Here is a 26962-nt window from a genome sequence, read left to right as displayed (position 1 = left end):
ATACAGTCCCTTGAATCTCGGCGCAGAATACACAGGCTAAAATTTCTCTTTCTACTAAAACATAATAAATTATCAATGGCTCCTGATTTGTATCTTAAACCGGCATCGTCTAGGGCAACAAGAAATGCGCACACCGAATCACTAACACCTTACTTTGCCAGAACTAACATTTTCAAATTTTCTTTTTTCCCGCGCACCATAACCGAATGGAATAACCTGCCATTATCATCCCTTCACGACTTTGATTCCTTAGAAAAGGCCGTGCATTTATTTGCTGTCTTGCTTGTACTCGTGTATATTTTATGTTCATGTTTTTTCACTTTATGCTTTTCTGCTTTCTTTGGAATTGTTGCCCCTCCTGCCAGGACCCTTCACTGGGTCTGCAGTATGATCGAATAAATAAATAGAACATGCCAATATTGGTCATATTTTACAAGGAATCGACGATGGTGCGTTCGAGATGCTTCTGGCCAGAAACCCAGCAACCGTGGTCGACGTAATCAATGCATGCCAAAACTTCGAGGAATTACGCAAGCGCCGTCAAATCACTCGTTCTTCGCTCTCACACCAGGATCCTCTTGCAGCTTTAACAGCTGACGCAGAACAGTCCCCCTTGCTGCAACAAATCAAGCAGTTCGTTCGAGAAGAAGTTGCCCGTCAACTGTCCCTCGTTCCCCATCGTCCTGACGCTTCCTCTCCTTTGGGGCCAAAGTTGAAGCAAGTCATCCGCGAACAAGTCGCAGAAGCACTTCCCACGCTTCCTGAAGCTCCTGCTGTCGCTCCCTTGACATACGTCGGAGCACCAGTACAATATAACCAACCTTCTGTCCCAGCCCCTTTGAACTACGCGGCAGTGGCTGCGCTGCCTACGCCTGAGCCGTTACCACCCATGCAGTCTGTCCTACGCCATGCACCGCGTCCTTAAACGGCTCCGCTTCATCCTGCGACTCCGCGCTATTACAACCCGTGGCGCACTTCGGACAATCGCCCAATTTGTTACTACTGTGGTTGCCCTGGACATGTGGCCCGTCGGTGCCGTCGTCGCATGGCTGCGCGTCCCGAGCCTGCGGCTTCGGAGTACTCCCCACCACTGCTTCGTTCTGCTCCCTCTTCGCCTGCATACGCCGCCGAACAGCGTTCGTATACGACCCATCGTTCTCCTTCTCCACGTCGCAGGTCACTGTCACCAATGCGCCGGCGACCACCCCCTGCTGATGAGGGAAACTAAGTTCCGCGGTTCATGAGGCGAGAACTGCGTGCTCTGCGAAAAGCTCGAGGCCTCATATTTTGCCCACGAACGTTATAGTAATCTCTATCGATGGTCTGTCTGTATATGCGCTGGTCGATACGGGTGCTGCAGTGTCTGTGATTCATGACCGACTTTGCCGACGATTACGAAAAGTTACAACGCCATTTAACGGTTTGTCGCTCCGCACTGCCAGCGAAGAGAGGATTGCACCTTTAGCATCATGTACAGCGCGTGTCGTCATTGAAGGTCTTTTGTACAGTGTCGAGTTCGTAGTTTTGTCGTCTTGTTCTCACGACGTGATCCTTGGATGGGTCTTCTTGTCTAAAAATAACGCCGTGTTCGATTGCGCCCGAGCTGAAGTGGAATTTTCTGCACTGTGCGACGTACTGCCCGGCGACAACCGTTCGGTGTGTCCTCAAAAGCTCACCATCGCTGAAGATGTCGACGTAGCTCCAGAGGCTTGTGCCCTTGTGCCTCTTTCTTGTCCTGCCGTGTCAGCCGTTAGTGTTCTATTTACGCCGTCTGCATCCTTCATCGACCGCAAGCACCTGCCGCTGCCGTCTGCTGCTCTCGATGTTCACGGTGGCATCATGAAGCTACTCGGGGGAAACAGTGAGTTAAGTGACTGGTCGGCCGTGTGCGACGAAGCGTTCACCGCATTGCGCCATCTTTCTACATCGCCACCAATCCTTCGCCACTACGACCCGACAGCACCCACCGAGGTCCATACTGATGCGAGGGGCGTTGGCCTCGGAGCTGTCTTGGCTAAACAGAAAAACGGCTTTCACGAATATGTCGTCGCCTACGCGAGTCGTGTTCTCTCTAAAGCTGAATGCAACTACTCAGTTACGGAAAAGAAGTGTTTGGCAATTGTGTGGGCACTAACAAAATTCAGACCCTACCTGTACGGTCGCCAGTTTGACGTCGTCACGGTCCACCACGCGTTATGTTGGCTGTCCTCTCTTAAAGACCCGTCCGGCCGCTTCGCACGATGGGCCCTCCGCCTTCAGGAATTTGACATTCGCGTTGTATATCGTTCTGGCCGTAAACACATGTACGCCGACGCTCTGTCTCGTTCTCCCCTATCCAGCGAAGCTGCTTGCCCCACGGCGGCTGATCCCGTCTTCTCGTCTCTAACCATCGCTGATATGCCTGCGGAGCAGCGCAAAGACCCGTGGCTCGCATCTCTTATCGATATCGTGTCCACTTCTCCCAACGCTATGCCTTCTCGGACTTTACGCCGTCAAGCACCACACTTTGCCCTACGAGACGGTCTTCTCTACTGCCGCAATTATATGACTGATGGTCGACGGTGGCTTCCCGTCATTCCCCGCCATTTACGACATGAAATTTGCGCCTCTTTCCAGGCCGACCCTCAGTGTGCCCATCTTGGTGTAGTCAAGACGTTTCAAAGAATTTCTCAACGCTACTATTGGCGTGGCATGTACGGTTATATTCGCAAATACGTCTGCTCCTGCATCGCCTGTCAGCGCCGCAAGCCATCCACACCTCGTGTTTCTGGCCCCTTACAATCCCTTCCATGCCCGCCCCGTCCTTTTGATCGCATTGGCGTTGATCTTTACGGGCCACTTCCCTGCACGGTCTCTGGGCACCGCTAGATTATCGTCGGCATCGACCACCTCACCCGATATGCAGAGACCGCTGCCCTACCTGCCGCTACTGCCCGTGAGGTTGCCCTGTTCTTGCTTCATCATTTTGTTCTTCGCCACGATACGCCGCGTGAGCTGCTCAGTGACAGATGCCGAGACTTCCTTTCCAATGTCGTTGAAGCTCTACTGGCCGAATGTCGCATCATACATCGGACCACCACAGCCTATCACCCTCAAACTAACGGGCTGACTAAGCTCTTCAATCCTACTCTAGGAAATATGCTGATGATGTACGTTGCCGCCGATCAGACTAACTGGGACGCTGTTCTTCCTTTCGTGACGTACGCTTACAACACCGCCACGCAGTCAACCACCGGATTTAGCCCTTCCTTCCTCCTTTATGGGCGTGAGGTGTCGTCCACGATGGCCACTATATTACCATATCGTCCCGACTCCTCCGAGTGGACTTCACTTTCTGACGCTGCAAAGCATGCGGAGGAATGTCGCCAGCTGGCCCGCAGTTTAACATCGGAATCTCAAGGCCGCCAAAAGCATCGTCACGACAAAGATCAGACGCCACATGTTTTCCCTACAGGGTCCCTCGTTTGGCTCTGGGTTCCTGGCACCCCACCGGGATTGTCATCGAAATTTCGAACTGAATACCACGGCCCCTACCGCTTCGTTCACCAAACCTCCCCTGTAAATTATATCGTGGAGCCACTCACTCCCTCTTCGAACATGCGTCATCGTGGGCGCGAAACTGTGCACGTGAGCTGCCTCAAAACATACCACGACCCGCTCGTCTTGCCCTCGCTATAGGTCGCCAGTGTGGCTCCTCTTCGCTCCCGGAGAAATTGTAGTGAACGAAGAGCGGATGTCACGAAACACGAGGAAGAGAACAACGAAGTGCCGCTGCGCTGCTCGAGCTCGCTGGTTTGTGCCTAGACGGACTGTGTTCCTGTGCTGTTCGCCGTGCAGCTTACAGAGGGCTATATTCCCTGTTGTACCCTCAGTAAAACTCATTTCAGTGTATATATATATATATATATATATATATATATATATATATATATATATATATATATATATATATATATATATATATATATATATATATATATATATATATATATATATATATATATATATATATATTTATATATATATATATATATATATATTTATATATATATATATATATTTATATATATATATATATATATATATATATATATATATATATATTTATATATATATATATATATATATATATATATATATATATATATATATATATATATATATATATATATATATATATATATATATATATATATATATATATATATATATATATATATATATATATATATATATATATACATATATATATATATACATATATATATATATATATACATATATATATATATATATATAATACTTGGTAACGAAAGGCTCGGACATTACAAAATCTTTAATGTGCTTATCACAACATAGGTGTAATCGAAAAGGTGCAAGCATTCGCATTTTCTTCACATTGATACAAATTGATTACTTTTTTTTTTTTTTTTTTAGTTGAACATAACTTCTTAGCAAACTCCGTACCTTCTACGAACTCAACGTTCGAGATGTCGATTGCTCTGCTTTCACGAGACGACAACGATGATACGGCGGGTTTAACAGGAACAGCGAAACGCATTGCCCTTTAGCCTAGCCCTCGGTGGCCGTTACGTTGAATAAATTATGTAACGTCTTTTGTGGTCCGAATTTTTCTTAAAAAAAAAAAAAAAAGCTTTTGCATTGGCTGGAGATGGCTTCTGTTGAGAGGACTGCGTATAGCAGCATTGCTTTAGCTCGCTTATTTGCACAAAAAAAAAAAAAAAGAAGATAAGTTCTCAAAGCCTCGTTTTTCGAATATACGTGCAGAGAACTGGTTCAAGAAGGTCGAGAGTCATGTTGCTATTCCAAAGTGCAAGAGTTCTACGAGCAAACGTTCAGCTCATTGGTCGAGCTGAATGCGCTTTTTAAGGTGAGCTATGTGGATTATTTACAACGTTGTTCAGTATTTGTGACAAAGCAGAAAATACATTGCACTATTCCACGAAGGCCTTCATTTCGCAGGTGCGAATTAAGGCCGATAAATTACATCCACCGTAAAAGGACAGCAAAACACTGCTCTTGTAAGCGTTGTATAAGCTGTCTTAGTAAGTTTTCTTGATTGAGAAAATTAAGACACTTGTTTTTACAATTTTGTTTGCCATATTATATGGGCGCGCATGCTTCCTGTTTCTCCGCCCTTCTAGTTACGTGAAATTTTTAAGAAGATTTTGGTGGCATTTTTGTTCGAATACATCACTCGTCACTTTTCTAGGAAAATCCAAACCAAGACGATGCAAAACTTGATGACCCTGAGATTAAAGCCGACTTGTTGCACGCTGTTTATGATACGTTGGAAGAACTGGTGAGTTTTTCAACCCGTTTCATGATGGCACAATTTTTTTTGCGGCTGGTAGCGGAAATTCTGAATTTACACCACTCTTTTGCAGCCTGCATACGTCAGCAAAGCGGTTTTAAAAGGAATTATTAATTCTTTACACGCTACAGACATCAGGTAAACTGCAGCACATGTACCTGTTCGATTTGCTCGTGCCAATGATTTGCTGACCGCTGATTCAATCGTCTAGCCGAGTTCGCACATAATGATTTCTGATCATTTCTTTGCAGGTTGAAGCCGAAAGACGATACGCGTGCTGCATATATGCTGCTTCAGGTATCAAGTAGTTTTGATTTGTTCAGCCTTGTTTTTGGAACCCATTCTCTTTCTTATCATCACTGCGATATCAGTATAAGATACATTTTACCGCCATTTCAGAACCCCATTTTCAGTAGCCAAGCGTCATACACCGTATTCGCGCGTCTTCTGCGCAAAGTGGTGTCCTTGAAAAGTTCGGATCACCAACAGCTCATTCACTGGTTTTCAAAGTGAGTAGCGTTTAACCATGCTGCCGGTGTGTGTTCTGATACACCCGAGCACATTCTGATCATTGCGTTATGAGCCTATGTATCAATATACTTGATCATTTCACCTTCATGCTTCTCGTGAGTACTTGTATCGGGAATTAATTTAGTGGTGTTCATCACCAGAAACTGTATTTAGTGGTTTTCATCATCAGAAACTGTATGCTTAAAAGTCTGTGCGTTGTAGCTTCCCTTGCGACCAAGTACAGCATTTTCAATATTTCTGTAACTATGTACTATATGCGGGGAGTATGAAAAAATCAAGATAACATATGATAAAGATACATTTGTTATGCATAATGAGATAGCTTTTAGGGTTTCAGCACATTCCTGAAAAAAAAAAGTCAAGGTTAGGTGCTACTCAATACTGACGCTTACCTTGCCAAACAAGCTGTCAAGAATGGGAACCCACAGAAGCAAATGAGCCATGCTTTAATAACCTATTAGAAACTCAATATGTACTGTCGGGGACAAAAGTTTACAGGACGCATCATCAGAAATCGAGGCCAATAGCTCTAGCTTTAGCCGGTATCCGGGGACCAGACTTAATTACCGGTCAGGAAATAGGACTCTTATATTGTGACATCATATAGTGCAACCAATAGATCGCCAAGGAATGTCGCGCTTGTAAGCCAAATTTGCTTTTCTCTTTTTTTTTTTTTTGCCGGACTTTGACAGACATCAAAAGACATCGCAGAAAAAAAGTAAAAACTGCCAACTGTTACGAGTATGGCTTTGACACAATAAAATATAAGCGCAACCAAGGGCTCTAACCTGAAACAGTAGATCACGTATTTTTGCACTATTAGGAAGGGGTTTATTTCCGGGACGTGCTACAAAGAACTATTAAAGAAGAGTTACCGCTAACCTTGTATGAAATTAGATTTTTGCCTATAGATAATGAAGATTGTTGTCCTTTTGATTTATAGTTATGCTCGTGGGCCTCTATTGTATATGGCGCTCCCGAATGGAAGGGCATCACTGTGATATGGATGCGCGGCCTGCACGCATGTAGTTTCGTGAAAGTATTCACAAGTTTATTGAGGTATTGAAACGTCAAACATATGTCCCGGACTGGTTACCAAGACCAAATTTGCTTTTCTCGTGTCCTGGAAATTTTTTTCCCAACAGTACCTCCCATTTGCAGAACAGTCTTTGAAAATTATTTTAAATTGCTGGCCTCTTTTTTGATGGTTGTGTGAGCGGATTCTATGACACAGTGTGATAAAAAACTTGAATATGGAAAAAAATGAGGCCGCTCCAAGAGTATGCTTAATTTAATTTAGCGTAAAGGGGGCATTGCGGCTGATTCATAACAAATATGCGTGCACTGATTCACCGACTAACCTTGCAGCCATGTCAGGCCTAATGACGTGCCATCTGGAGCGAAACTACCCAGGTAGCACAGAATGTGGGGCCCCAGTAGGTCCGATGTAGGCAAGTGGGGCTGGGGCAACCATCATAAAACCTGCATCGGTCCCCGATGGGGCGAAAGTGGGCAAGCCCCATTTGGGCTTGCCCCTGCTCCTCCTGCATGGGTCCCATAGCGGCGTTTCTTGGGCTAATGCAGAGCACATTCCTGCATCCAGACCACAAGGGTCCCTTGCCGGATATTTGAGGGCAATCCAACCTAAATGTGGGCTTTTTATGGGAAAGCCCTCATAGATCCGAAGTGAGGCCGCCCCCATTAAATCTTTGTGGGACCAACATCGGCTGTAGTGGGGCAAGAAAACGGACATACCCACATGCTGCCCCAATCGACCCCATGTAGGTTACTTGAGGGCAGGTGAAATATGAATAAGGGCTCAATTTGGGCAAGCCCTCGTGAAGCCCAAATGAGGCAGCCTTAGTTAAACCGCTTAAGGTCCGACATAGGCTGTAATGGGGCTGGAAGGCGGGCGTGCCCGCATGGTACCAAAATCGGTCCTTTGTGGGGACTTTGAAGGCACGTGCAACAGCAGGTGGGCTCTAGGTTCAAAAACAACGTCCAGCCCAATTGGGGCTGCCCACAAAAATTTGCTTTATATCCCACATGGGCCGTAATGGGGCTGGAAGGCGGGAGGGCCCGCATGATACCAAAATTGGTCCCTTGTGGGAAATTTGAGGGCACGTGCAACAGCAAGTGGGCTTTAGGTTCAAAACCAACACCCAGCCCAATTGTGGCTGCCCACACAAAACCGCTGTAGGTCCCACATCGGCCGTAATTGGGCTAGAAGGCGTGCGTGCAATTGCGCAATCATTGTTTCCAACCTTTATTTGCATTAGATGTTGCCCTAAATTATTATTATAGATGATTTGTATAACAGTTGTTGCCATGTTTAGTCGATTAGAAATTTACATGGCTTTAATTCTCGCGCTCATGCAAATTGCGCTACAAATACTAAAACAAACTGATTGCTAACTGTTGCCTCTTATGTGGTTGCTTTGGACAGCCTGCAACTCGCAGCACAATATTACTGTTCAGAACACACATCTCCATAGCCTGAACAAGATGTACATGAAGTCATTTCGGCTAGATGAATGTTATGACTTATTGTAAAATTTAATATTGTGGCTGTTTAGAAAGTGCCGACATGTATAAAATAATTACTTAATTATGTGCATAAATATTGATTGGGAAAACGTGGACTAGGGCTTTCCATCAATTTCCTACGTCGGACCCCTATGAGAATAATGTGGGCAAGCCCAAGTGCGGCTAGCGCTATAGAACCCGCATTGATCCTATGTCATTATATGAGGGGCTAACTGAAATAAAAAAAAAAGTTCCTTCAAAGCGGCTGCCCAAATCGGTCCAAAGTAGGACCATCGCGGGGAGTTGGCGGGATGTGCCCTTTTAACAATGCCGGAAAAATGTGGGCAGCCCCGCAAGGGCTGCCTGCATCGGCCCCTAGTGGGGCCCATTGGGGCTTTGTCGACAGCCCCCTTCGGGCCTACGTCGGCCCCTCTTGCAGCACCCACATTGAGCCCACCGGGGCTGTCCTGCATTGCCTACATCGGGCCCACCGGGGCCCACCCTTCAGAGCCCACTTTGTGCTACCTGGGTAGCACGACTAAAATATTTATTTCTGCTGATTCATGGCTACTACAAGATAGACCTAGCAAAATACATATCGTTTTCGCAGTCACGACCATCAAGGCATAACATGCATATGCCATAACAGAATTCTCATGTCACAATGATAGCATTCCTATACTTCCCCCTCGTGATCAGAGAGTGGAATCGCCTAGATCCTTCGCTCATTTCTGTAGAACCTTATCACAGTTCACTTCGCGGCTGAACTTCATGTCATGTAATCAATAATACTCTTGGCTTACCATTCAAACGCCTTGCAACACTTTAATGAATTGCTATCACGAAGGGAATTAGATTTTTTTCTCTTTTATTGTTTCCCGTTCGATACACCTGGCCACTACATATGTAATCATTGTTGTAGTGTTTGTTTGGGCTTGTTTTTACTATTCATGAACTGATTGCCATTTTGGTTTTACCTTTGTTTCAGCTATTTTACGCTATCCGTGAATACACAGTACATACAACATTGCTCCAGTTTTGTATGCCCACCAGCCTTGGTCTCAGATGAGACTGGCAGTATTGAAAATAAATAAATAAATAAATAAATAAATAAATAAATAAATAAATAAATAAATAAATAAATAAATAAATAAATAAATAAATAAATAAATAAATAAATAAATAAATAAATAAATTTCATTAGGTCCGCAATGTTGCATCATGCCGCCTGTCAAAACTTTCGATGCGAAAAGACTGTACACTTTTGTTACAAAATTCTGCCTAACGATACTCACTCAGCCATTGTTATTTTTTATTTTTTGCTGTGGCGTCCTATCTTTCAGCTCTTCACCGGAGAGGCTTCGGGCTTTAGTCAAGCGCCTGTTGCAGTTCATCACCATCAGAGAATTTCCTCCCGCAAACGGGCACAAACTGCCTTCTATCAGTAAGAGTAGGTGGTGGATTCCCTGCGCAACGAGAGTGCTCGCCCTTATCAGTGCGTACACTTTAATTCATTTGTCTGTTTTTGGCCGAACCTCGATTCTGGTGTGCCGATCTTCCTCATTGAACTCAGGGACTCAGGGAAACATAGTCTTTGAGAAAAGCTGCAACTGCTAAACAAATTTATTTTATTCGCAGGCTTACAAACCTTCTTATTTACCATGTAGAGCCGAGGTGAATTGTTCCATTTCAACTTTCACAAACTTTTTGCTTTGTAAGTTCTTGTTTGAAAGTGGTCGAATTGATTTGCCTTGCGAAAAAAAAAAAAAGTTTTGGTGCTCTAAATTGGACAAACATGCACATAAGTGTTTTTTAGACGAGTAGACTAATCTTAACACGTTATAAATACTAATCACAAATAGTCATAAACGCAACTATGGGACTGCATTTGTATTAATGATTTTTTTGGGGCAACAGTTATACATCTCACTGCACGCCTGTAAAGCTTGTTCCAACGCGTGCTTGCAAGAAGATGCCGACTTTACAACGCCCTTGAGAAGTGCTTCATGTATTTTTATCGATTTCGTACGAGTTGTTTCGAAATAGCGAGTCCGATTACTTATGCCCGCGAAGTCAAGAAAGACAAGTAGTGTCAGCGAGAGATAACGAAAACAATTGTAGGGAAGGACGCGCACTCAGAAAGGTGCATATGGTGTGCGGTAGCGGTCTCAATCTCGACCTATTGAGCTAGTCGGCCGAAATGGATGGTACATGACATGCAGAACAGTAACCGGTGAAAACTGATATCCACCAGTGACTTTGAAACCTGTATTGCCTGAACTTCATAAAAACAGTGATAAAGGTACGAACTAAGATATGGGTACTGTTTGGGCGTAAGATATGGGCGTTTTGTTTAGTGTGTATATTTAACTTTATAAACATAGTTTTCAGGAAGAGTCAACTTTCTTGTGGCGGCAACTCTTGACAAAAAATGCAGAGAATTTCGGCTAAAATTCTAATATCGCGGGAAAGCGGGGTTTTGCACAATCTTTTTGTGGCTATGGGCTTGATATACTGCAGATTCAGCTGTACATGTGGCGCCATCTAGGAGCCGCTGTGTCAAATCACATATGTTGAACCGTACATAAACCTGATCATAAAAAGCGAAATCACGAGCCACGGTGACTCAGTGGATATATAAGACGCTCGGCTACTGAATCCGAGTGCACGGGTTTGAACCCGACCGGTTCGTATCCAATGCGATGTTCTTCTCTGGCTTGAAAGAACTGCAGGAGGTGATGGTCAGTCATTGGTCAGCCATAGGCGCCATTGCTATCTCTCTGTTGGGTGGCGAACTTGAAATATCTGCCGAGAAAACTCACGCATTGGAGCCGCTGTAACGGATTCAGTTTGAATTACCCGCGCGATGCCACGTCGTTGTGACCTCACAAAGCAGCGTAGCCAATCAGAGAGACGGCACAAGAGTTGGACGAGTCTTCGACGCTCTAACCTTCCGTATTATTGCTTTAGAACTAATATACGAAGAATATTTCAGTAGGGACGAGACTAGTCGCATTCATTCCCAGGGTGGACACGAACGCAGGGAAAATGCATGCAGCCGGGACCATCTCAGGCAGCACCGTTTTCTTTGTGCTAATCTCGCATACAAACAGCTGCATTCGTAGCAGTTGGATTGCTCTCAAACAAAAAAAAAAAAAAAAAAGAAAACAGGCACTTTTATAGAGTTTTCGCAGTCATTCTTCGGATATCACCCAGACGTCTTAATGTCCTTCGAGCAATGTGGCAACGTAACGAGCGGTGCAACAGGAAGGCGCAAGTCGAAACATAAAACTTAAGGAACAGACACCATCGCACTGATATTTCCATTTGGTCGTCGTGGCATAATTTATTGACTGTTTTCAATGTTTCAGATGCTGCAAACAACAAGAAGAATCCTAACATTTTGAACTACACCGAATTCTACAACAGTGCCTTAGACCATATCGAGCTGATGTCTGAGTACTACCGGTGGCAGTCTCCCGGCAAGCACACCAAGTAAATTATTTTCGGCATTTTTACACATATAAATTTTGTTTCTTGATATCATTATATGCTACAGGTAGTTTTTGAGGTCCTTGGAAAACAAAGACGTTCTAGGTAGGGCGACATGGACAAAAAATAATAATAAACATTAGGGGACACCTGTTGCTTTCAGATTTTACGCCTGAAAACATTCCGCACTTGTTACATAAAGGCCCAAATGCTGCTCTGTCAGAGAGGACAACTAATCAGTCTGTTCACTGTGGACAACGACAATACAGTGACCATGGTCCGTGTGTTACCGGTGAAGCCAATAAGGAAAAGAAAATTATGTGTGGTTCGGGCTAACAATGTCCTCAGGCGTATAAATATTTTGGGCTTAATTAAGTTTTCGCGCGGTGTAAGTGCGCTACAATTCCGCCTAACACGTTCATACTTTCTTGCAGGTTTTCGTACTGCCAGTACCCTTTTATTTTGAGCATCGTGGCCAAGAAATCCATCTTACAGCGAGATTCGGAACAGCAGATGATATTAAATGCAAGGGTAAGCACATTAATAGCTCTTGAACATCGTGTACTCGTTCACAGCGACAGCTGCACAAAATTACGGTAAAAACTGGCTAGGCCGCTTTAGACTATGCGCGCGGCGTTCTTTTCACGTTCCTCTCGCTAACGGTTCACGCACACTAAAATGAACGTGATTCTGCACGATTATGTATAGGTGGCGGCTCCTGATAGGCACGCTTCTTTTCTCTATCATTTTGCGACGTGGAGAAAGCCCACAGTGGGCTTTCTCCGCACATTTCTTGAATCACATCCGGTTAGGGAGGATGTTAGGCAGGTAGTCCTTGGAATCGGAGGAGGGAGAGGAGGCTGATCAGAGGGGCAGGAGGTAAAGCTATTGCCTTCACTTCGCCTTAGAAGAGGACAGAAAGCATGGAAGTTTTGAAGCGAAAGGTTCACTATGCTCGGTAGAGCCGGTCTTAGCGGGGAACTAAATTTGACCTTAAAGTGACCTTGACTTAATTAAACGTGGGTGTCCACGATTCCGTGGCGTCCATACAAAAGTATACTGCGCCTTCCTTTCTCCAAAACCTAGCTGAAACGGAGAGACAGCCCTCTGTTGTGCGATGTCCGCGCACATTAAAGGCCCTCTGGTGGCCGAAATTACTCCGTAGTCCTCCACAACGGGAACTCTTTCACTCTTTCCGCTTTCATTTCCACCTTCCTTTCTTCCTTCAAGTCTGGCAGATACTGCGCCTGTCCTTCCTTATAAACCAATGTACAATTTACAAGCGAAAAAAAAAAAACGAAAACTACCTTGACCTGTTTATGTGTAGGTGTCCACTATTCCATGGTGTCCACCTAAAGGACAATTCGAATTCCTTTCCCCATAACCTAAGAAAAATCATAAAATAAAAACCCGCGGATTGAAAAGGCGGTGTTACAGAGGCTATCGCTGCAACACTCAAAGCTTCCGCTCTGTCACTAGATTCAAGCCATGCTTTACCCTCACATTATTTATATATTCATTTTTGCAATACTTCTAACTCTTTCATCCTCAACAGAGGAGCCTGCTGAACCGCGCACTTCACCACCAGGCGCCGGATATTGATGTGTTCTTTCTCAACCTGAACGTTCGAAGGTCTCATCTCGTGTCGGACTCCCTCAACGAGGTGAGCAAGCAACTATGTTACCTTCTTTTTGTGCTTTCGACTGAGCACCGTTCACAAAGAATTGTATGATGCCAGAGAATACTTAGGAACAACACCCATCTTATCGCTTTCTCAGATTGCCCGGAAACAGAGTGATCTGAAGAAAAAACTCAAAGTTACTTTCGTGGGCGAACCAGTGCTGGACATGGGAGGGCTCACAAAGGAGTGGTTTGTGCTGCTTATCAGGCAGATATTCAGCCCTGACTGCGGAGGGTGATATATGTGGCGATATGTTAACACGGAATTCACGCGATTAATTCATGCTGCTCACTTACCACCCATCGTTTCACTGATATTTGCAGGCATGTTCGTATACCACAACAAAGCAAGGTGCTACTGGTTCAGCACTACGCAGCTCGGGAACCTACGAGAGTACAACCGCATAGGCGTTCTATCCTTTACTGTGCGCAAAGTAGGATGCGTTGTTGAGAAGCTTGGTCGGTACCGAGTATCGCTTGATTGTTCATCTCGATTGTAGTGCTCGTCTCGTCTTTCTTGCCTGCCTTGTGAATATCCTTTAAGCACTATGAACCTTGGTTACTTGTGTGCTGCCTGGTACAGGCCTGCCTCATCACTAGCAATAAGCTCTCGCGAACTGTAGCGGACTACGTAGAGCGAATTTGTTGTATTCCTTACATTTAGCACCTAATGGGGCTCGCCGTCTATAACTCAATCATTCTGGACCTCCACTTTCCCACGGCGTGCTACAAGAAACTGCTCAACCCTCCCGTCGTCCCGCACAACATTGAGAATTCGTACGTCGGGATCTGCAAGTTCACTACAGATGACCTGACAGAAGTGATGCCGGTAAGGTTGATTCGGCCGGTCACAATTCTTCGTTTTTTTTTTTGTTTTTTTTTAAAGCTCAAGTTCTTTTTTAATTAAAAAAAGAGGGGCAAGGAGTAGGCAGTGAGCCATTTTGGGGCTTGAAATTGCACATGCAATTTGGTCCATACGCGACAAAATTATCTGCCAGCGTTCTCCCCTTCTGTCGTGTCTCGCACACCCCAATTCCGTTATAAGTTCTAACTCTGTTCTTTCCGTTATAAGTCTGGGCTTGTACTGAATATATATGCGTAGAGCTCACGGCAGCCTTGCTGAATTGTTCAGTCGAGCAAACGAAAGTTAACAAACTGAAACGACAAAATCGAAGTTTTAGTCTCGCTTCGAACACTGCTCTAGGTCTTGCAATAAAGGATGGCAGAGACATGACCTGCAAAACCCCAATGGTGAATAGCATATATTTGAGTATAATAGCAATGAAATTTAACGGAAAGATGCCAAGGGTAGAATAAAGGTTCACAGTGCAGGCGAATGGCGATGGTAGTTATTTTATATCGCGTAGACAGCGCTATGAATGCAGTTACCTCATCAAGGTTTTCCGCTTGCGATTTAAATCGAGCAGTCTGCAAAACATCTGACTATTTATGCACAACGTGAGGATAAAGCCGCATGGTTTGTTCCCGATGCGCAGTGGAATCCAGGGCGATGCATATAGGAGGGCATGTGGCTGAAAGAATGCTTCGTACGGTCAAGTGTTCGTGACAATGGCGTAGGCAAAAAAGGACAGACAGGCATTGTAGCCCTGAAATCAACCCTTTATTGGGCTGACTTGCGCCCGTAAAAGAACTATGCAACTCTGCGGCAGCGATAGCAGCAAACGTGCTCGCTAGTCGTTGAAGTACGAATACCCGTTGCACTCGTTAGTGCTCAATTCAAAGTCGTCGAAGAAACATCTGGATAAGACCACCAAAGGTGGTTCGAACACCCTGGAAAAATGTGCAACAGGCGTGCGTTGTTGTAATCATTCCGGATACATCTCGGCCCATTTTGCGTGACACAGAGAATTAAAGATCCGAGTCTCACGCCACTTTGCGTAAACAAACAAAGAGCACAAGATCGTTTCGTGCCCTACAATCACTGTGATGAGGCCGCATACTGTCGGCTGTTGCAAAAACAACAAAGAAAGGCTTCTATGGTTCACGGCAGTATTTTCTGCCAGAAGTTTTACTTTTCGTTTTTCGACCAAGCCTGGTTATGAGCAGATGCTTCTACTTGTTCCACGTATCTTATACATTTGTGCACAAGCGCCTGCTGAGTGTTATGCAGTGTACCAGCTAACGACCAAAACCGTTATTTTTTCAGAGCAACATTCCGCCTCTACTCGAACTCAGCTGCTTCCTGTACCTGTTCAGGAAAATAGGCGCTAATCATCAAGTGGTCAGTTGGTATTGTATAGTATATTGGGTTAAAATACTGAAGTGACTTCGGCTATACAAAAAAAAAAGGGCACCGTAATTGAGGATCCGGGTAATTTCGACCACCCGGGGGTTGTTTGACAAGCACTGGTCTCTCGCAGCATATGGCGTCTTGCGATTCGTCCCCTCGAATCGCGGCCGCCTCGGTTATAGGATCGAACCACCCGTCTTCGGGATCAGCAGTAACCCTAGCGACTGAGCCATTAACGGCGGTGTCAATGGTCCGTTCTATATGAAGCTTGAAACATACCTAGTACAATAGCACTCTTTTTATAAACCAGGAGATACAATGGTTTCCGGTCCTGAAATGAGAAAAAAGCCGCGCTCCGCCGAGATCAAGGCGACGAAGAAAAAAACGAGGAAAGCTCGCACTCTCGTGATACCGCGCGACACGTTCGCTCACGAACTGAGCTCCGCGTCTGCCACGTAGCCAACAAGAAGCGCCCGCTAAATATTCGTTAGGGCTCATTCAAGGCTTGCGTTTCATCTTCAGCCATCCGACACCGAACGAAGTCCTCACTCCACCGCCAATTCTCGTTCAGGTCAGTGAAGTCACGCTTCTCTACCTCCTTCAACGGAAACTGGACGCAGGTGGCTTCCGGAAAGGACTTCGACTGCGGGTATAGCGCAACAGTTCTTCCATCTGGAACCAAACGCAGCAAACCAGTTCGAAGTTCCAGCCGCTACAAGAGGAGCATCGCTTGTCTATAGGAGGCTGCTGTTCTCTTCCGTATTTTGGTGGCGCAGCACTGGTCGCACAATTCTGAGATGAAAGCACGTTCGCCTTGGAACCACTTCCTTGAGCTGGCGGCCTACATCGAGGCACTCTTCCTCAAAACAACAGAAGCAGGAGCTTCTCTTCTCTTGGGTGTGCTCAAGCGCGTTCTGGAGTCTGTCCAGACCCTGGCACTCAATCGGGAAATTGCTAATGATTGCGACCTTGCAGCGCCCAACATATGCCAATCGCCATCTGGCCTCGGCGGCGTCAAGCAATACGAGGAAGAACTTGGCGACCAGTTACTATCCGTCTTCCACGGGGCCTACTATGTTGATGCATCGTTGGTGATAGCATCATCTAGCCACAATGACATCAAGAAACAAGAAATACTTGGCAGCGAGTTCCTAGAAGTCTTCAAAAAGGGTCGTCCTGATGATGCACCACATGTGCTTCTTTCATCTTGCCGGAGTGGCTTCAAAGAAGTTGACGTATTTCGTGACGAACTTACAGCACTCTTCAAGAAGGGTCATCCTGCTGATGAACCGCGTGCTCAACTGCCATATGGCTACGGTGGAGTCAAAGAAGGAGTACATGGCGGCGAGCTTCCACCCGTTTTCAAGACAGGTCATACCGTTGATGCAGCGCTTGCGCTTCTGTCATCTGGCCGCGGCGGCGTCAATGAAGAGCTAGTACATGGCGGCGAGCTTCTGGCCTTCAGCAAGGGTCGCCTTGTTGATACACTGTGTGCGCTTCTACCACGTGACCGCGGTGCCGTCAATGAAGAGGAAGTACATAACGCCCAGCTTCCAGCCTTCCGCCAGGGTCGCCCTGTTGATGCACCGCATGCGCTTCTGACACCTGGCCGCGGTGGCATTCATGAAGAGGGGGTGCATGGCGGCGAGCTACCAGCCTTAAGCAAGGGTCGCCCTGTTGATGCACCGCGTGCGCTACTGCTACCGGGCCGCGGTGGCGTCCATGAAGAGGGAGTGCATGGCGCGGAGCTTGCAGCCTTCTTTAGCAAGGGTCACCTTGTTGATGCACCGCGTGCGCTTCTGCTACCTGGTCGCAGTAGCGTCCATGAAGAGGGAGTGCATGGCGGCGAGCTTCCAGTCGTCTTCAAGACAGGTCATGCTGTTGATGCACCGCGCGCGTTTCTGCCATCTGACCGCGGTGGCGTCAATGAAGAGGAAGTGCTTACCGCCAAGCTTCCAGCCTTCCTCAGCAAGGTTCGCCTTGTTGATGCATCGCGTGCGCTTCTGCCACCTGGTCGTGGTGACGTCCATAAAGAGGGAGTGCATGGCGCGGAGCTTCCAGCCATGTTCAGCAAGGGTAGCCCTGCTGATGCACTGCGTGCGCTTCTGCCAACTGGAAGAGGACGCGTACGTGAAGAGGGAGTACACGGCGGCGAGCTTCCAGTTGTCTTCAAGAGAGGCCATGCTGTTGATGCACCGCGTGCGCGTCTGCCATCTTGCCGCAGTGTCGTCATGAAAGAGGAAGTACATGCCGTCAAACGTCCCGCCTTCTTTAGCAAGAGTCGCCCTGTTGATGCACCCCGTGCGGTTTTGCTATCTGACCGCGGTGACGTCAATGAAGACGTATATGATGGCGAGCTTCCAGTTATCTTCACGGCAGGCCATGCTGTTGATGCACCGCACTCGCTTCTGCCATCTGACCGCGGTGGCGTAAATGAAGAGGAAGTGCTTACCGCCAAGCTTGCAGCCTTCCTCAGCAAGGTTCGCCTTGTTGATGCACCGCGTGCGCTTCTGCCACCTGGCCGCGGGGGCATCAATGAAGTGGAAGTACATGGCGGCGAGCTTCCAGTCGTCCTCAAAACAGGTCATGCAGTTGATGCACCGCGTGCGCTTCTGCCACCCGGAAGCGGAGGCGTCCGTGAAGAGGGAGTACATGGCGGCGAGCTTCCAGTCGTCTTCAAGACAGGTCACGCTGTTGATGCACCGCGTGCGCTTCTGCCACGTTGCCGCAGTGTCATCAATGAAGAGGAAGTACATGCCGTCAAACTTCCCGCCTTCTTCAGCAAGAGTCGCCCTGTTGATGCACCGCGTGCGCTTTTGCCATCTGACCGCGGTGACGTCAATGAAAAGGTATATGATGGCGAGCTTCCAGTCGACTTCAAGGCAGGCCATGCTGTTGATGCACCGCGTGCGCGTCTCCCACCTGGCCGCGGTGGCATCAATGAAGAGGGAGTACATGGCGGCGAGCTTCCAGTTGTCTTCAAGACAGGCCATGCTGTTGATGCACCGCGTGCGCTTCTGTCACCTGGCCGCGGGGGCATCAATGAAGAGGAAGTACATGGCGGCGAGCTTCCAGCCTTTTTCAACAAGGGTCGCCCTGTTGATGCACCGCGTGCGCTTTTGCTATCTAGGCGCGGCGGCGTCAATGAAGAGGGAGTGCATGGCGGTGAGCTTCCAGCCATCTTCAAGACAAGTCATTCTGTTGATGCGCCGCATGCGCTCCCGCCATCTGGCCATGGTGACGTCATTGAGAGGCAGTACATGGTGGCGGGCTTCCAGCCTTCTCGAAAAGGGTGATCCTGTTGATGCACCGCGTGCGCTCCCGCCATCTGGCCGCGGCAGTCTCAAAGGAGACTAGGAATAGCTTGACGACCAGCTGTTGAATGCTCCACTGAATGATCATCCTTTGATAATTTGACTCCATTTCCACAATGTCAAGAAATGTCTGCTTGAAGGAATACAAAGAGGAACTTGGTGATAAGTTTTTGACTTTTTTGTGCATAATCAATATTTGACTTACCGAGTGTGCTTATATCAACATGGTCTCAATTACATCATTGGAAGAGAATAGAAACTTCAGGTGCTACAGTCTTAATCCGACAGTCAGTTGCCACAGTTGCTGACTGCCAGTGAGACATCTCAGTACAGTAAGGGTGCCAGCATGATGCCTGCCAGCAGTAAAGCCAATACTTATCAACAGCTTTGATGTCTGAAAACTACATTGAGCGCCATATTTTTTCGATGTCGTTGATAGATACAAGCCACTTCTAGTGCATGGCTATGTGCGTGAACTGAGGAACTCTTCCTGGCTACCTCCTATGGACAGGCAGCTTTTGAATATTTAAAAGGACCCCGCAAACATGTTATCGATAGTTTGTGCTGTATTCAAAAACTTTGAGAACAGCGTTCGAAAGGATAGATGGTGGAACGCGTAATAAATACAAATTTCACGGAATTTCGTCTTGTGTTTTTATTTTCTTGTTTCGTGGTAGAAATTTCGAGAACGTCTTGTAATCAATGGCTTTTTATTTCGCCCCAGACTAAGACGATATTTCATTTTATTGTCAGTCGCCTCTATATTGACTTGTCATACAATATTAACCTTTGTTAACTTAAGGTAGCATAAATACCCGGCTATTTTCGTTTCTGTGTATGGTTTCAGAAACAACATTCTTTTTGTGGAGATAATTCGCTAGCTGCTGAACACTTAATGCCGAGGGAAAACCACTATTTTGTCCCTTCAGTTCAGGGTTTCAGTTTTCAATTAGCCATACGTTTTAGTCCAAACCAGCTACAAGCTTAGTCGATGTCGTTCTAGATTGTTTCAAGGGTGTATTTTTGTGTGGTAACAGTATGCTCTCTCGCAAACAGCATACAATAAATGCGGCTACTTCGAACGGGCAGGCTCGATTATTTTTGTCTCAAGCGAAGACCAAAGGGTTGGGATCAGACCCGTCTATTTTGGCCCCTTGCGGCGCACACTAAGTTACGCATCTCAAAAGAGGGAAGAAAATGTTTGAATTCATCTCGCTGATATTTTGTTTTTCACTGTAAAGAAGCTTCTCAAGTATCGTCTACAACCTTTACCACGTCGCGATTGCTTAGTGGTATAGGTCGCCTTAATACTGAGCCGGGAAGCCGGGTTTAACCATGTCCGAGCCAGCCGCTTTTCAATAGACGCAGAACGTCATACAGTAATGTTGATGAAATGGAGCTGGCTTGAAGTCTTATTCAGTGGAGAGGAGAAAAAGGGACATTGAGGTCACAATTGGACGTTTATGCCTGCCTCACGTGCAAACTCCCAGAGGGATAGCAGCTTGAGTCGCGCCCGTGCGTCGTTGCTCGGTGTAGTCCCAGCATTGAACGTGGTGAAATGGCTTGGAAGCTATTTTCTTTTGATAACCAGGGCAGTCCTACAACACGTGTTTTTTGGGCGAAATGTAGGACACGTGTGTACTGTACGATATCAGTTTACGTAGAAGAACCTTAGCTGGTCGAATTTACCTGAAGCCTTCCCCTGATACGGCATCCCTCATAGACAGAGTTGCACCCCGTCATGGTGGCGCAGTGGTTACAGGGCGCTCGACTGCTATGCCCAAAGATGCGGGGTTGAATCCCAGCCGCGGTGGCCGCTTTTTGATGGAGGTGAAAAAAAAAAGGCGCCCGTCTGCTGTGCGATGTCTGTCTGTGCTCGTTAAAGAACCCCAGATGGTCGAAATTTCCGGAGTCGTCCACTACGGCGTCTCTCATAGCCTGAGTCGCTGTGGGACGTTAAATCTCATAAACGAACTAAACCGATCAATCGTAGCCAGGGCTGCTGTGGGTCGTCGTTAAACCCCATGAACCGAAGTAAACTATACTGTAAAAAAGCAAGCAAAGTGGCTTGAAAACTTTGGACCAAAAGGTGAACATAGTTAAAAGTAACTAGGTATAAAGTCATGTGTCATACCATTAAAACGAGGTGATGTATAGTCTACCTGCGCGTTCGGAGAGAGTGTGCAATATGCCAGAGCAGTGTTCAAAGTCTAGAAATTTTCTGGTCACTGAAGTAAAAAAAAAGAATGCAAATAAAAGTTAAAACGTGCGCGCGCACTTAAGAGGACAAAAATTACATACGCCTAATGGAGGTTGTCGTGCATTCTTCGCAGTGGCTGCAGGAAGAGTGTAGGTTTCATCGACATCAAACAATCATCTCTTTTTTTAAAGCACGATTACATTCGACGGGCACATTTCTACTTTCTTTTGTCTTTAGTCCGTCCGTCTACATAGCGAGAAAATAACTATTTTAAATGGACGACACAGATTCAGGAAAAGTCTACAGTCTACGAATCGACGCCAAATTTCTCAGGCACATGTTCCCGTAACCAGAGGAAAGTAAATGAGCTGAAAAGATGGAAATTCAGTTGGGTGGCGTGGGAATTCTAAAACCATCGGATTTCGTGATGGGCACACTGCCCATACAGCTCGAAGGTTCAAACTGAAAAGCGTTTGAGATCACTGCGGTCACCTGCATTGCAGGAATACGGAAGCACGTCGCGCGTTGCTAGGCTGCGACATGGTATCCGCGTCTTATGTATCTCATATATTCGTTACGTAGTTTTGTACTTCTTTTTCCCTTATGTATGCTTTAATTATACTTGATTAATTGATTAATTTACACGATTTAAACATTTTCTGACCACTTTCACACGTTATTCAGCTCTTTCATGTCCAAACACGTCCATTTTCGGGTTTATGACATCTCGCACTGACGCCACGTCCGACGTCGACATAATTACGTCACTATTACGAAGTCTTCATAGGTAACGTGGCAGGAAGTGAGATACCACGTGATCACTTTGGACGTCGAAATCAACCCTTTTGACTACTTCAACGTATAATTGACTGCATTGGCTTTAATTATTTACCCAATGACTTCATAAGCACCAAATTTTTTCTCTGGCGACATTTTTCAATCCTCTATAGACTACAACCATTCGCTTTTCCTATATCCTCTCACTTCGGCCTAATCCTGCCGACAAAGTTCTGGTGACAAACTTTTCAAACATAGCTACTTAATGCTTACACATTAATAAAGATAGGTCTAACGAACATTGGATATGAACGGATGGGACACAGTACTACAAATACGGTTAACTTTTAAGCAAACATTTATTTAAAAAAGGTGACATGGGAGCAAAAAGTTTTATCATTTAACGAATGCTTTATTTCCTCTCGGTATGACCAGAAATAGGCTTCTTGAAAACGTTTTTTTAAATACCTTTTTTTAAATAACTTTTAAATAAATAACTACGAAATCACTATAAAGGGTGCTTTTCTTTATAGTGCGTTCTCAGTTGCTTTCGAGAACGCCCTCGTAGCCTCCTTCCTCGTGCGTGTTCTTTTGTGCGCTAGCATGTGCTTGCAATGGCCGCGTTCGTTTTCTTTGTGGTTGCTTTTGAGCGTCTGGTTGGCTCGTCACTTGCACAAAATGTCTGCAAGTATGTCTATACGTATGCTATAACATCTTCGATGCTTGCATCTATCAGACGAGCTTCGCCTAGAACACGGGTCACGAATGCATAGTAAAAGATGTAAGAAACAAATGCTTGAGCTCAGACGCCGATAATAGTTGAGGGGTATATGCGGTACACGCTACGTCATCTCTGCTGCCATGTTGGTGCGGTATAATTAAAAGAAGGCACAAATGCTTCTTTAGTGGCATTTGTCTCTGTCCTTTCCTTGCGTATATGGATGGCATTAGAACTTTGAACAACACGCATGTGTTCTGCAATGAGATAACCTAGCTGGAGGATGAATTTGAGGGCACCTTTTTTTTTCGATGCGCTATTTTGTACTGCACTCTTTTAACTGTGGTGGCCGTTCACGGGCGACATGAGCGCAAAAGCCCGTAGTAGCCATGTAACACAACCGCAAGGAGCCATTCCTCTCATCGTGGCGTGATTCATTCATGCTGGATGATGGACTATTTTGTAAAAAAATATCCGGCTGGATCGTATTATCAATCAGCAACGAAGAATGCCAAAAAACTGTCATTAACGCGTCCCTGTCAAAAATACTTGATGGCAATTGCTTGAGCTTATGGGCACAATCAGATTGTTTGTGTAACCCAATAAACTGTGGATCATGAGTCTCATAGATATTTGAGGTATCCAACACGCCAGAAATTGGGAATGTATAGGTTAGGTTGCCGGTTACCTTCCTCTCCAGAGCAAGAGGCAAAGAGGAAGAGATATGGCAACCGAAGGGCAGCCGCAAGAGTGACAGTGTGCAAGACTTACAAATAATTACAACTTTCTTCAATTCGAGGTGCAACATCTTTATTTTCAACGGAAAACGAAAAAATCAGCTTTGCCAGAATTATAAAGCTGACCTCCATAAAAACTGCCTTGAAACCGACTGCCAAAAAAATGAGTTATAAAGGTTACACAGAGATAAATTATAAAGCAAATATTTGCCTCTTACACCAGCATTTTCCTTTTCTGAGGAAGTATAGCATTCAATTTTTCGTCTATCCAGGGCAATACATTTTTTCTTCCTTGCCGTAGAGTGCTTATGGCGTTATAATGACGATTAGATGAGGTCTAAGCAACCGCTTAGTTCTTTGAATACGCCTCAGTAGAGAGGCTTCGGAGAGACCGTTTTCTTTCGAGGTCGTCCTCTGATAAGAAACTCTTTTATCGCAGGCAGTGGCACACACACAGAGTTCGAATGCCGACAACAGGCAGCCTAGGCAGGGTAGTTCTCTTTTAATGTGTTTCTTGCATATAGGTCTATTTATGACAACGAGAAAGCACCAGGACTGACCGCGGAAGTGCTGTGCACATTAAATACCTACTGCAGTTAATTGTACTCGATAAAACATTTTGAAAATGACCAAACATGTCCTCGCTGAAATCAGGCAACTGTCATGCCTAATATTCTGGCGCGTGGGCAATTATTCACAAAATTTATATGACCAAAGCGCATGTGCTCTTGACTGGCCGCTGCACGAGTGCTGACCAACAAGGAAAATGTAACTAAAAAGGCCCGGTCAATCATGGTTTGCGCTTACGCAGATGTTTTGTTAACATCGCCCCAGTTTTTGTTGCCGTAATGTATATTTGGTTATATTTGCGCATGACTGATATGCCACATGACCTTACGAGAAGAAAAACGCTGTTTCTGTGTACGCCTTCATCTCTTTCACTTTCTGCGTCCAGGACTTCGCTGTGGGTGTGAACGAGCTGCTGGCATACGAAGGCAACGTTGAAGAGGACTTCTGTATGAATTTTCAGGTAGTGAAAGCTCTAGAAAACTAGCATTTTTATAGTTTTTCCTCGCTCTTGCATTTTTTGCGTTCGCTTTAACATTGCAGGCGCGACTGTTTCTTTTTTTCTCATGAAAGGTATCCGTCGAAGAGTTTGGAGAAGTAAAAACTCACACACTCAAGTACGGCGATGAGGACATTCCAGTTACAAGCGAAAATAGAGCAGGTGAGCAATCCATCGTCCACAAAATTGTTAAAAGAGAGAGAGAGGGAGAGAAAGAGAGAGAATCTATGAGGGTAGCTAATCACTGTTGGGAATTCGACGCATCAGAAGCTGATACCTTTACTTCGAATTTGTTCTCCACCGCTGGCCGAAAACGAGTGACACGCACCTGGAGGCGCCTCTCCTTTTATACCTTTCCACTGCTTTTCCATCACTTTTTCCACTCAATATTTTTTAAGTGAACTGTCATTTTTGCCGCAATTATTGGGTTTCCCACTTTTTTTTTTTTTTTTTCTGCGGTCTTTTGACAGTTGTGCGACCAGCGCCATATTTTTTCTTAGTACAGCTCCTGCTTGCAATGAACGCCAATGCAATAGAATAACTGTTTGTAATGAAGGCCACGTGAGGCGCTTTCAATTTTATGTTAAACATTAAGCATTTAGGACAGCACTGAGGCATGGTAAGAGCGCAATGATGTCAGGATTGAGGACTGGCAGACGAATGTTTGACCGTCCTCGGTCTGCTCATTCTGGTCTTCGTGTCGCCACGCTAGTACTTTGTCTCATTGTGGTGAAAGATAACAACAGGCCCTGCTGTCTGCATTAAGTGATATACACATCACAAACTACCACTAGACGTAAGAAACCATGTCGTAACGTGCTTATAGATTTGAAGAGAGAAAAGGAAATCAGCTAACGTACATTTGAATGGACTGGTACACAAACGCACCTTCGAGCGCAGGAAAATTATTGGTGTATAATCGGCAGTACGATTTGCCTCTTCTTGCGCAGAACACGTAGACCTGTACGTGGACTTGGTCCTCAACAAGGGTATCGCTCAGCCATTTAAAGCCTTCTATCTGGGATTCCACAGCGTTTGCGCTTCGAATGCACTCATTGTAAGTAACACAACGAAAGAGAAAAATATATTTTCTCAGAGCTAACAATTCATGGTTGCGTTGCTTTGAACGGCAGATGCTTCGCCCTGAAGAAGTGGAAATGCTCGTCTGCGGCTGTCCGAAACTGGATCTGGACGAACTACGAAAAGTCACCGTGTACGACAGCTTTGAAGAAGATGAACCAATTGTCAGGTAACAACTTCTTCTGAGTTCGTGGGCAAGGACATTACGAAAAGAGATCTAAAAGCATCAGCCCTTCATCACCAAAATTGTTGTTTTCATCTGCGCAAGATTTTAACTTGGAGCAATTAATTAGCGACAATTTACGGCTGCTCTTTGTCTCTTGGGCTTGCTATCTGCCAAACGTGCAAGACGAGCAAGCCCTGTCAATGCTGCGATAGTGCTTACTGTGTAGACCATTTTGATTGGCATCCACCTTATACTAGAGAACCTACTCAGTACGTCTAGCAAGCTGTGACAAGTTCGCAGACAAATGCAGCCAATACGTTCCAGAGCGAGGCCCACAGTACAGGCGCGGATTGACGTGGTAGAAGCCTCCATTATCCGCAGGGTCTTTCGCAGAGCCTCAACTCGCAATACGACATAACAGCGAATATCCACATACTCTCGTTTGTTCCAGAGATAGACTCAGCATTACAAGTTGGATAGAGGACATCTCAAAATACTGCGACGGCTCGCGGCCTGAGCAGTGACCTTCAAGGTCAGAGAAGCAGCGCTCTGACGTCGCACTTGAAGCGCGTTCGTGCAGCCTTCCACAAAGATATGACCACTCAATGCGACGAGCTATAGCCACAGCTGACGTCACACTCTTTGCGGTGCTTTGTGGAAGGTTAAACCTGCATAATTGTGATCTATACAGGTTGTCCATCAGTGGCGAGGCATCGATAAGCAATGAAAGCTCGGCTACTGCATCACCATTCTTGCTATGATGAAACAAAGCCTTCTATGTGGTCCGGCCCGCTATGCTGCTGTCAGCTGGAGCACACGTTCTTTTGCGTTTGAAGAAAAAGATAAATAATTGAAGAGAAAGAAAAAGGGGAAATAATGTTTCAAGGGAAATACAGTGGAGATAAATGAGTGAAAAGTGGCAGCGGCTTAACCATGCTTGAACGCATTTAGCTCAGTTTTGCATGACTTTTGGGGTGTTAAGCGTTTGATTTTGGATGCTACTCACCGAAACCTTTTCAGCGATATGGCTTGACGTGGTGACGTAAAGTTAGATAATAATTTACAATAAACTAATTATCGGTAATTAGT

The 26962-nt window shown here is 45.6% G+C and overlaps 1 protein-coding gene across 1 annotated transcript in view; it reads left to right on the top strand.

Annotated features, from left to right (window-relative positions):
* Positions 1-26962, top strand: part of LOC146205973 (putative E3 ubiquitin-protein ligase HECTD2) — a 50920-nt gene that overhangs the window by 16371 nt on the left and 7587 nt on the right. Inside the window, exons 5-20 of the mRNA XM_084608277.1 lie at positions 4789-4891; positions 5234-5323; positions 5409-5473; positions 5587-5632; positions 5735-5844; positions 9736-9887; positions 11764-11887; positions 12319-12415; positions 13440-13547; positions 13663-13790; positions 13884-13974; positions 14229-14393; positions 24517-24591; positions 24702-24789; positions 25578-25684; positions 25761-25876. Of these exons, the coding sequence (XP_084464403.1) occupies positions 4789-4891; positions 5234-5323; positions 5409-5473; positions 5587-5632; positions 5735-5844; positions 9736-9887; positions 11764-11887; positions 12319-12415; positions 13440-13547; positions 13663-13790; positions 13884-13974; positions 14229-14393; positions 24517-24591; positions 24702-24789; positions 25578-25684; positions 25761-25876 (1665 nt within the window). The remainder of the gene's footprint in view (positions 1-4788; positions 4892-5233; positions 5324-5408; positions 5474-5586; positions 5633-5734; positions 5845-9735; positions 9888-11763; positions 11888-12318; positions 12416-13439; positions 13548-13662; positions 13791-13883; positions 13975-14228; positions 14394-24516; positions 24592-24701; positions 24790-25577; positions 25685-25760; positions 25877-26962) is intronic.

This window comes from Amblyomma maculatum, chromosome 1, assembly GCF_055883805.1.
Source record: "Amblyomma maculatum isolate TAMU_Amacu chromosome 1, ASM5588380v1, whole genome shotgun sequence".
In the NCBI taxonomy this organism is placed as follows: Eukaryota; Metazoa; Arthropoda; class Arachnida; order Ixodida; family Ixodidae; genus Amblyomma; species Amblyomma maculatum.
This window is presented reverse-complemented; position numbering and strand designations above follow the sequence as displayed.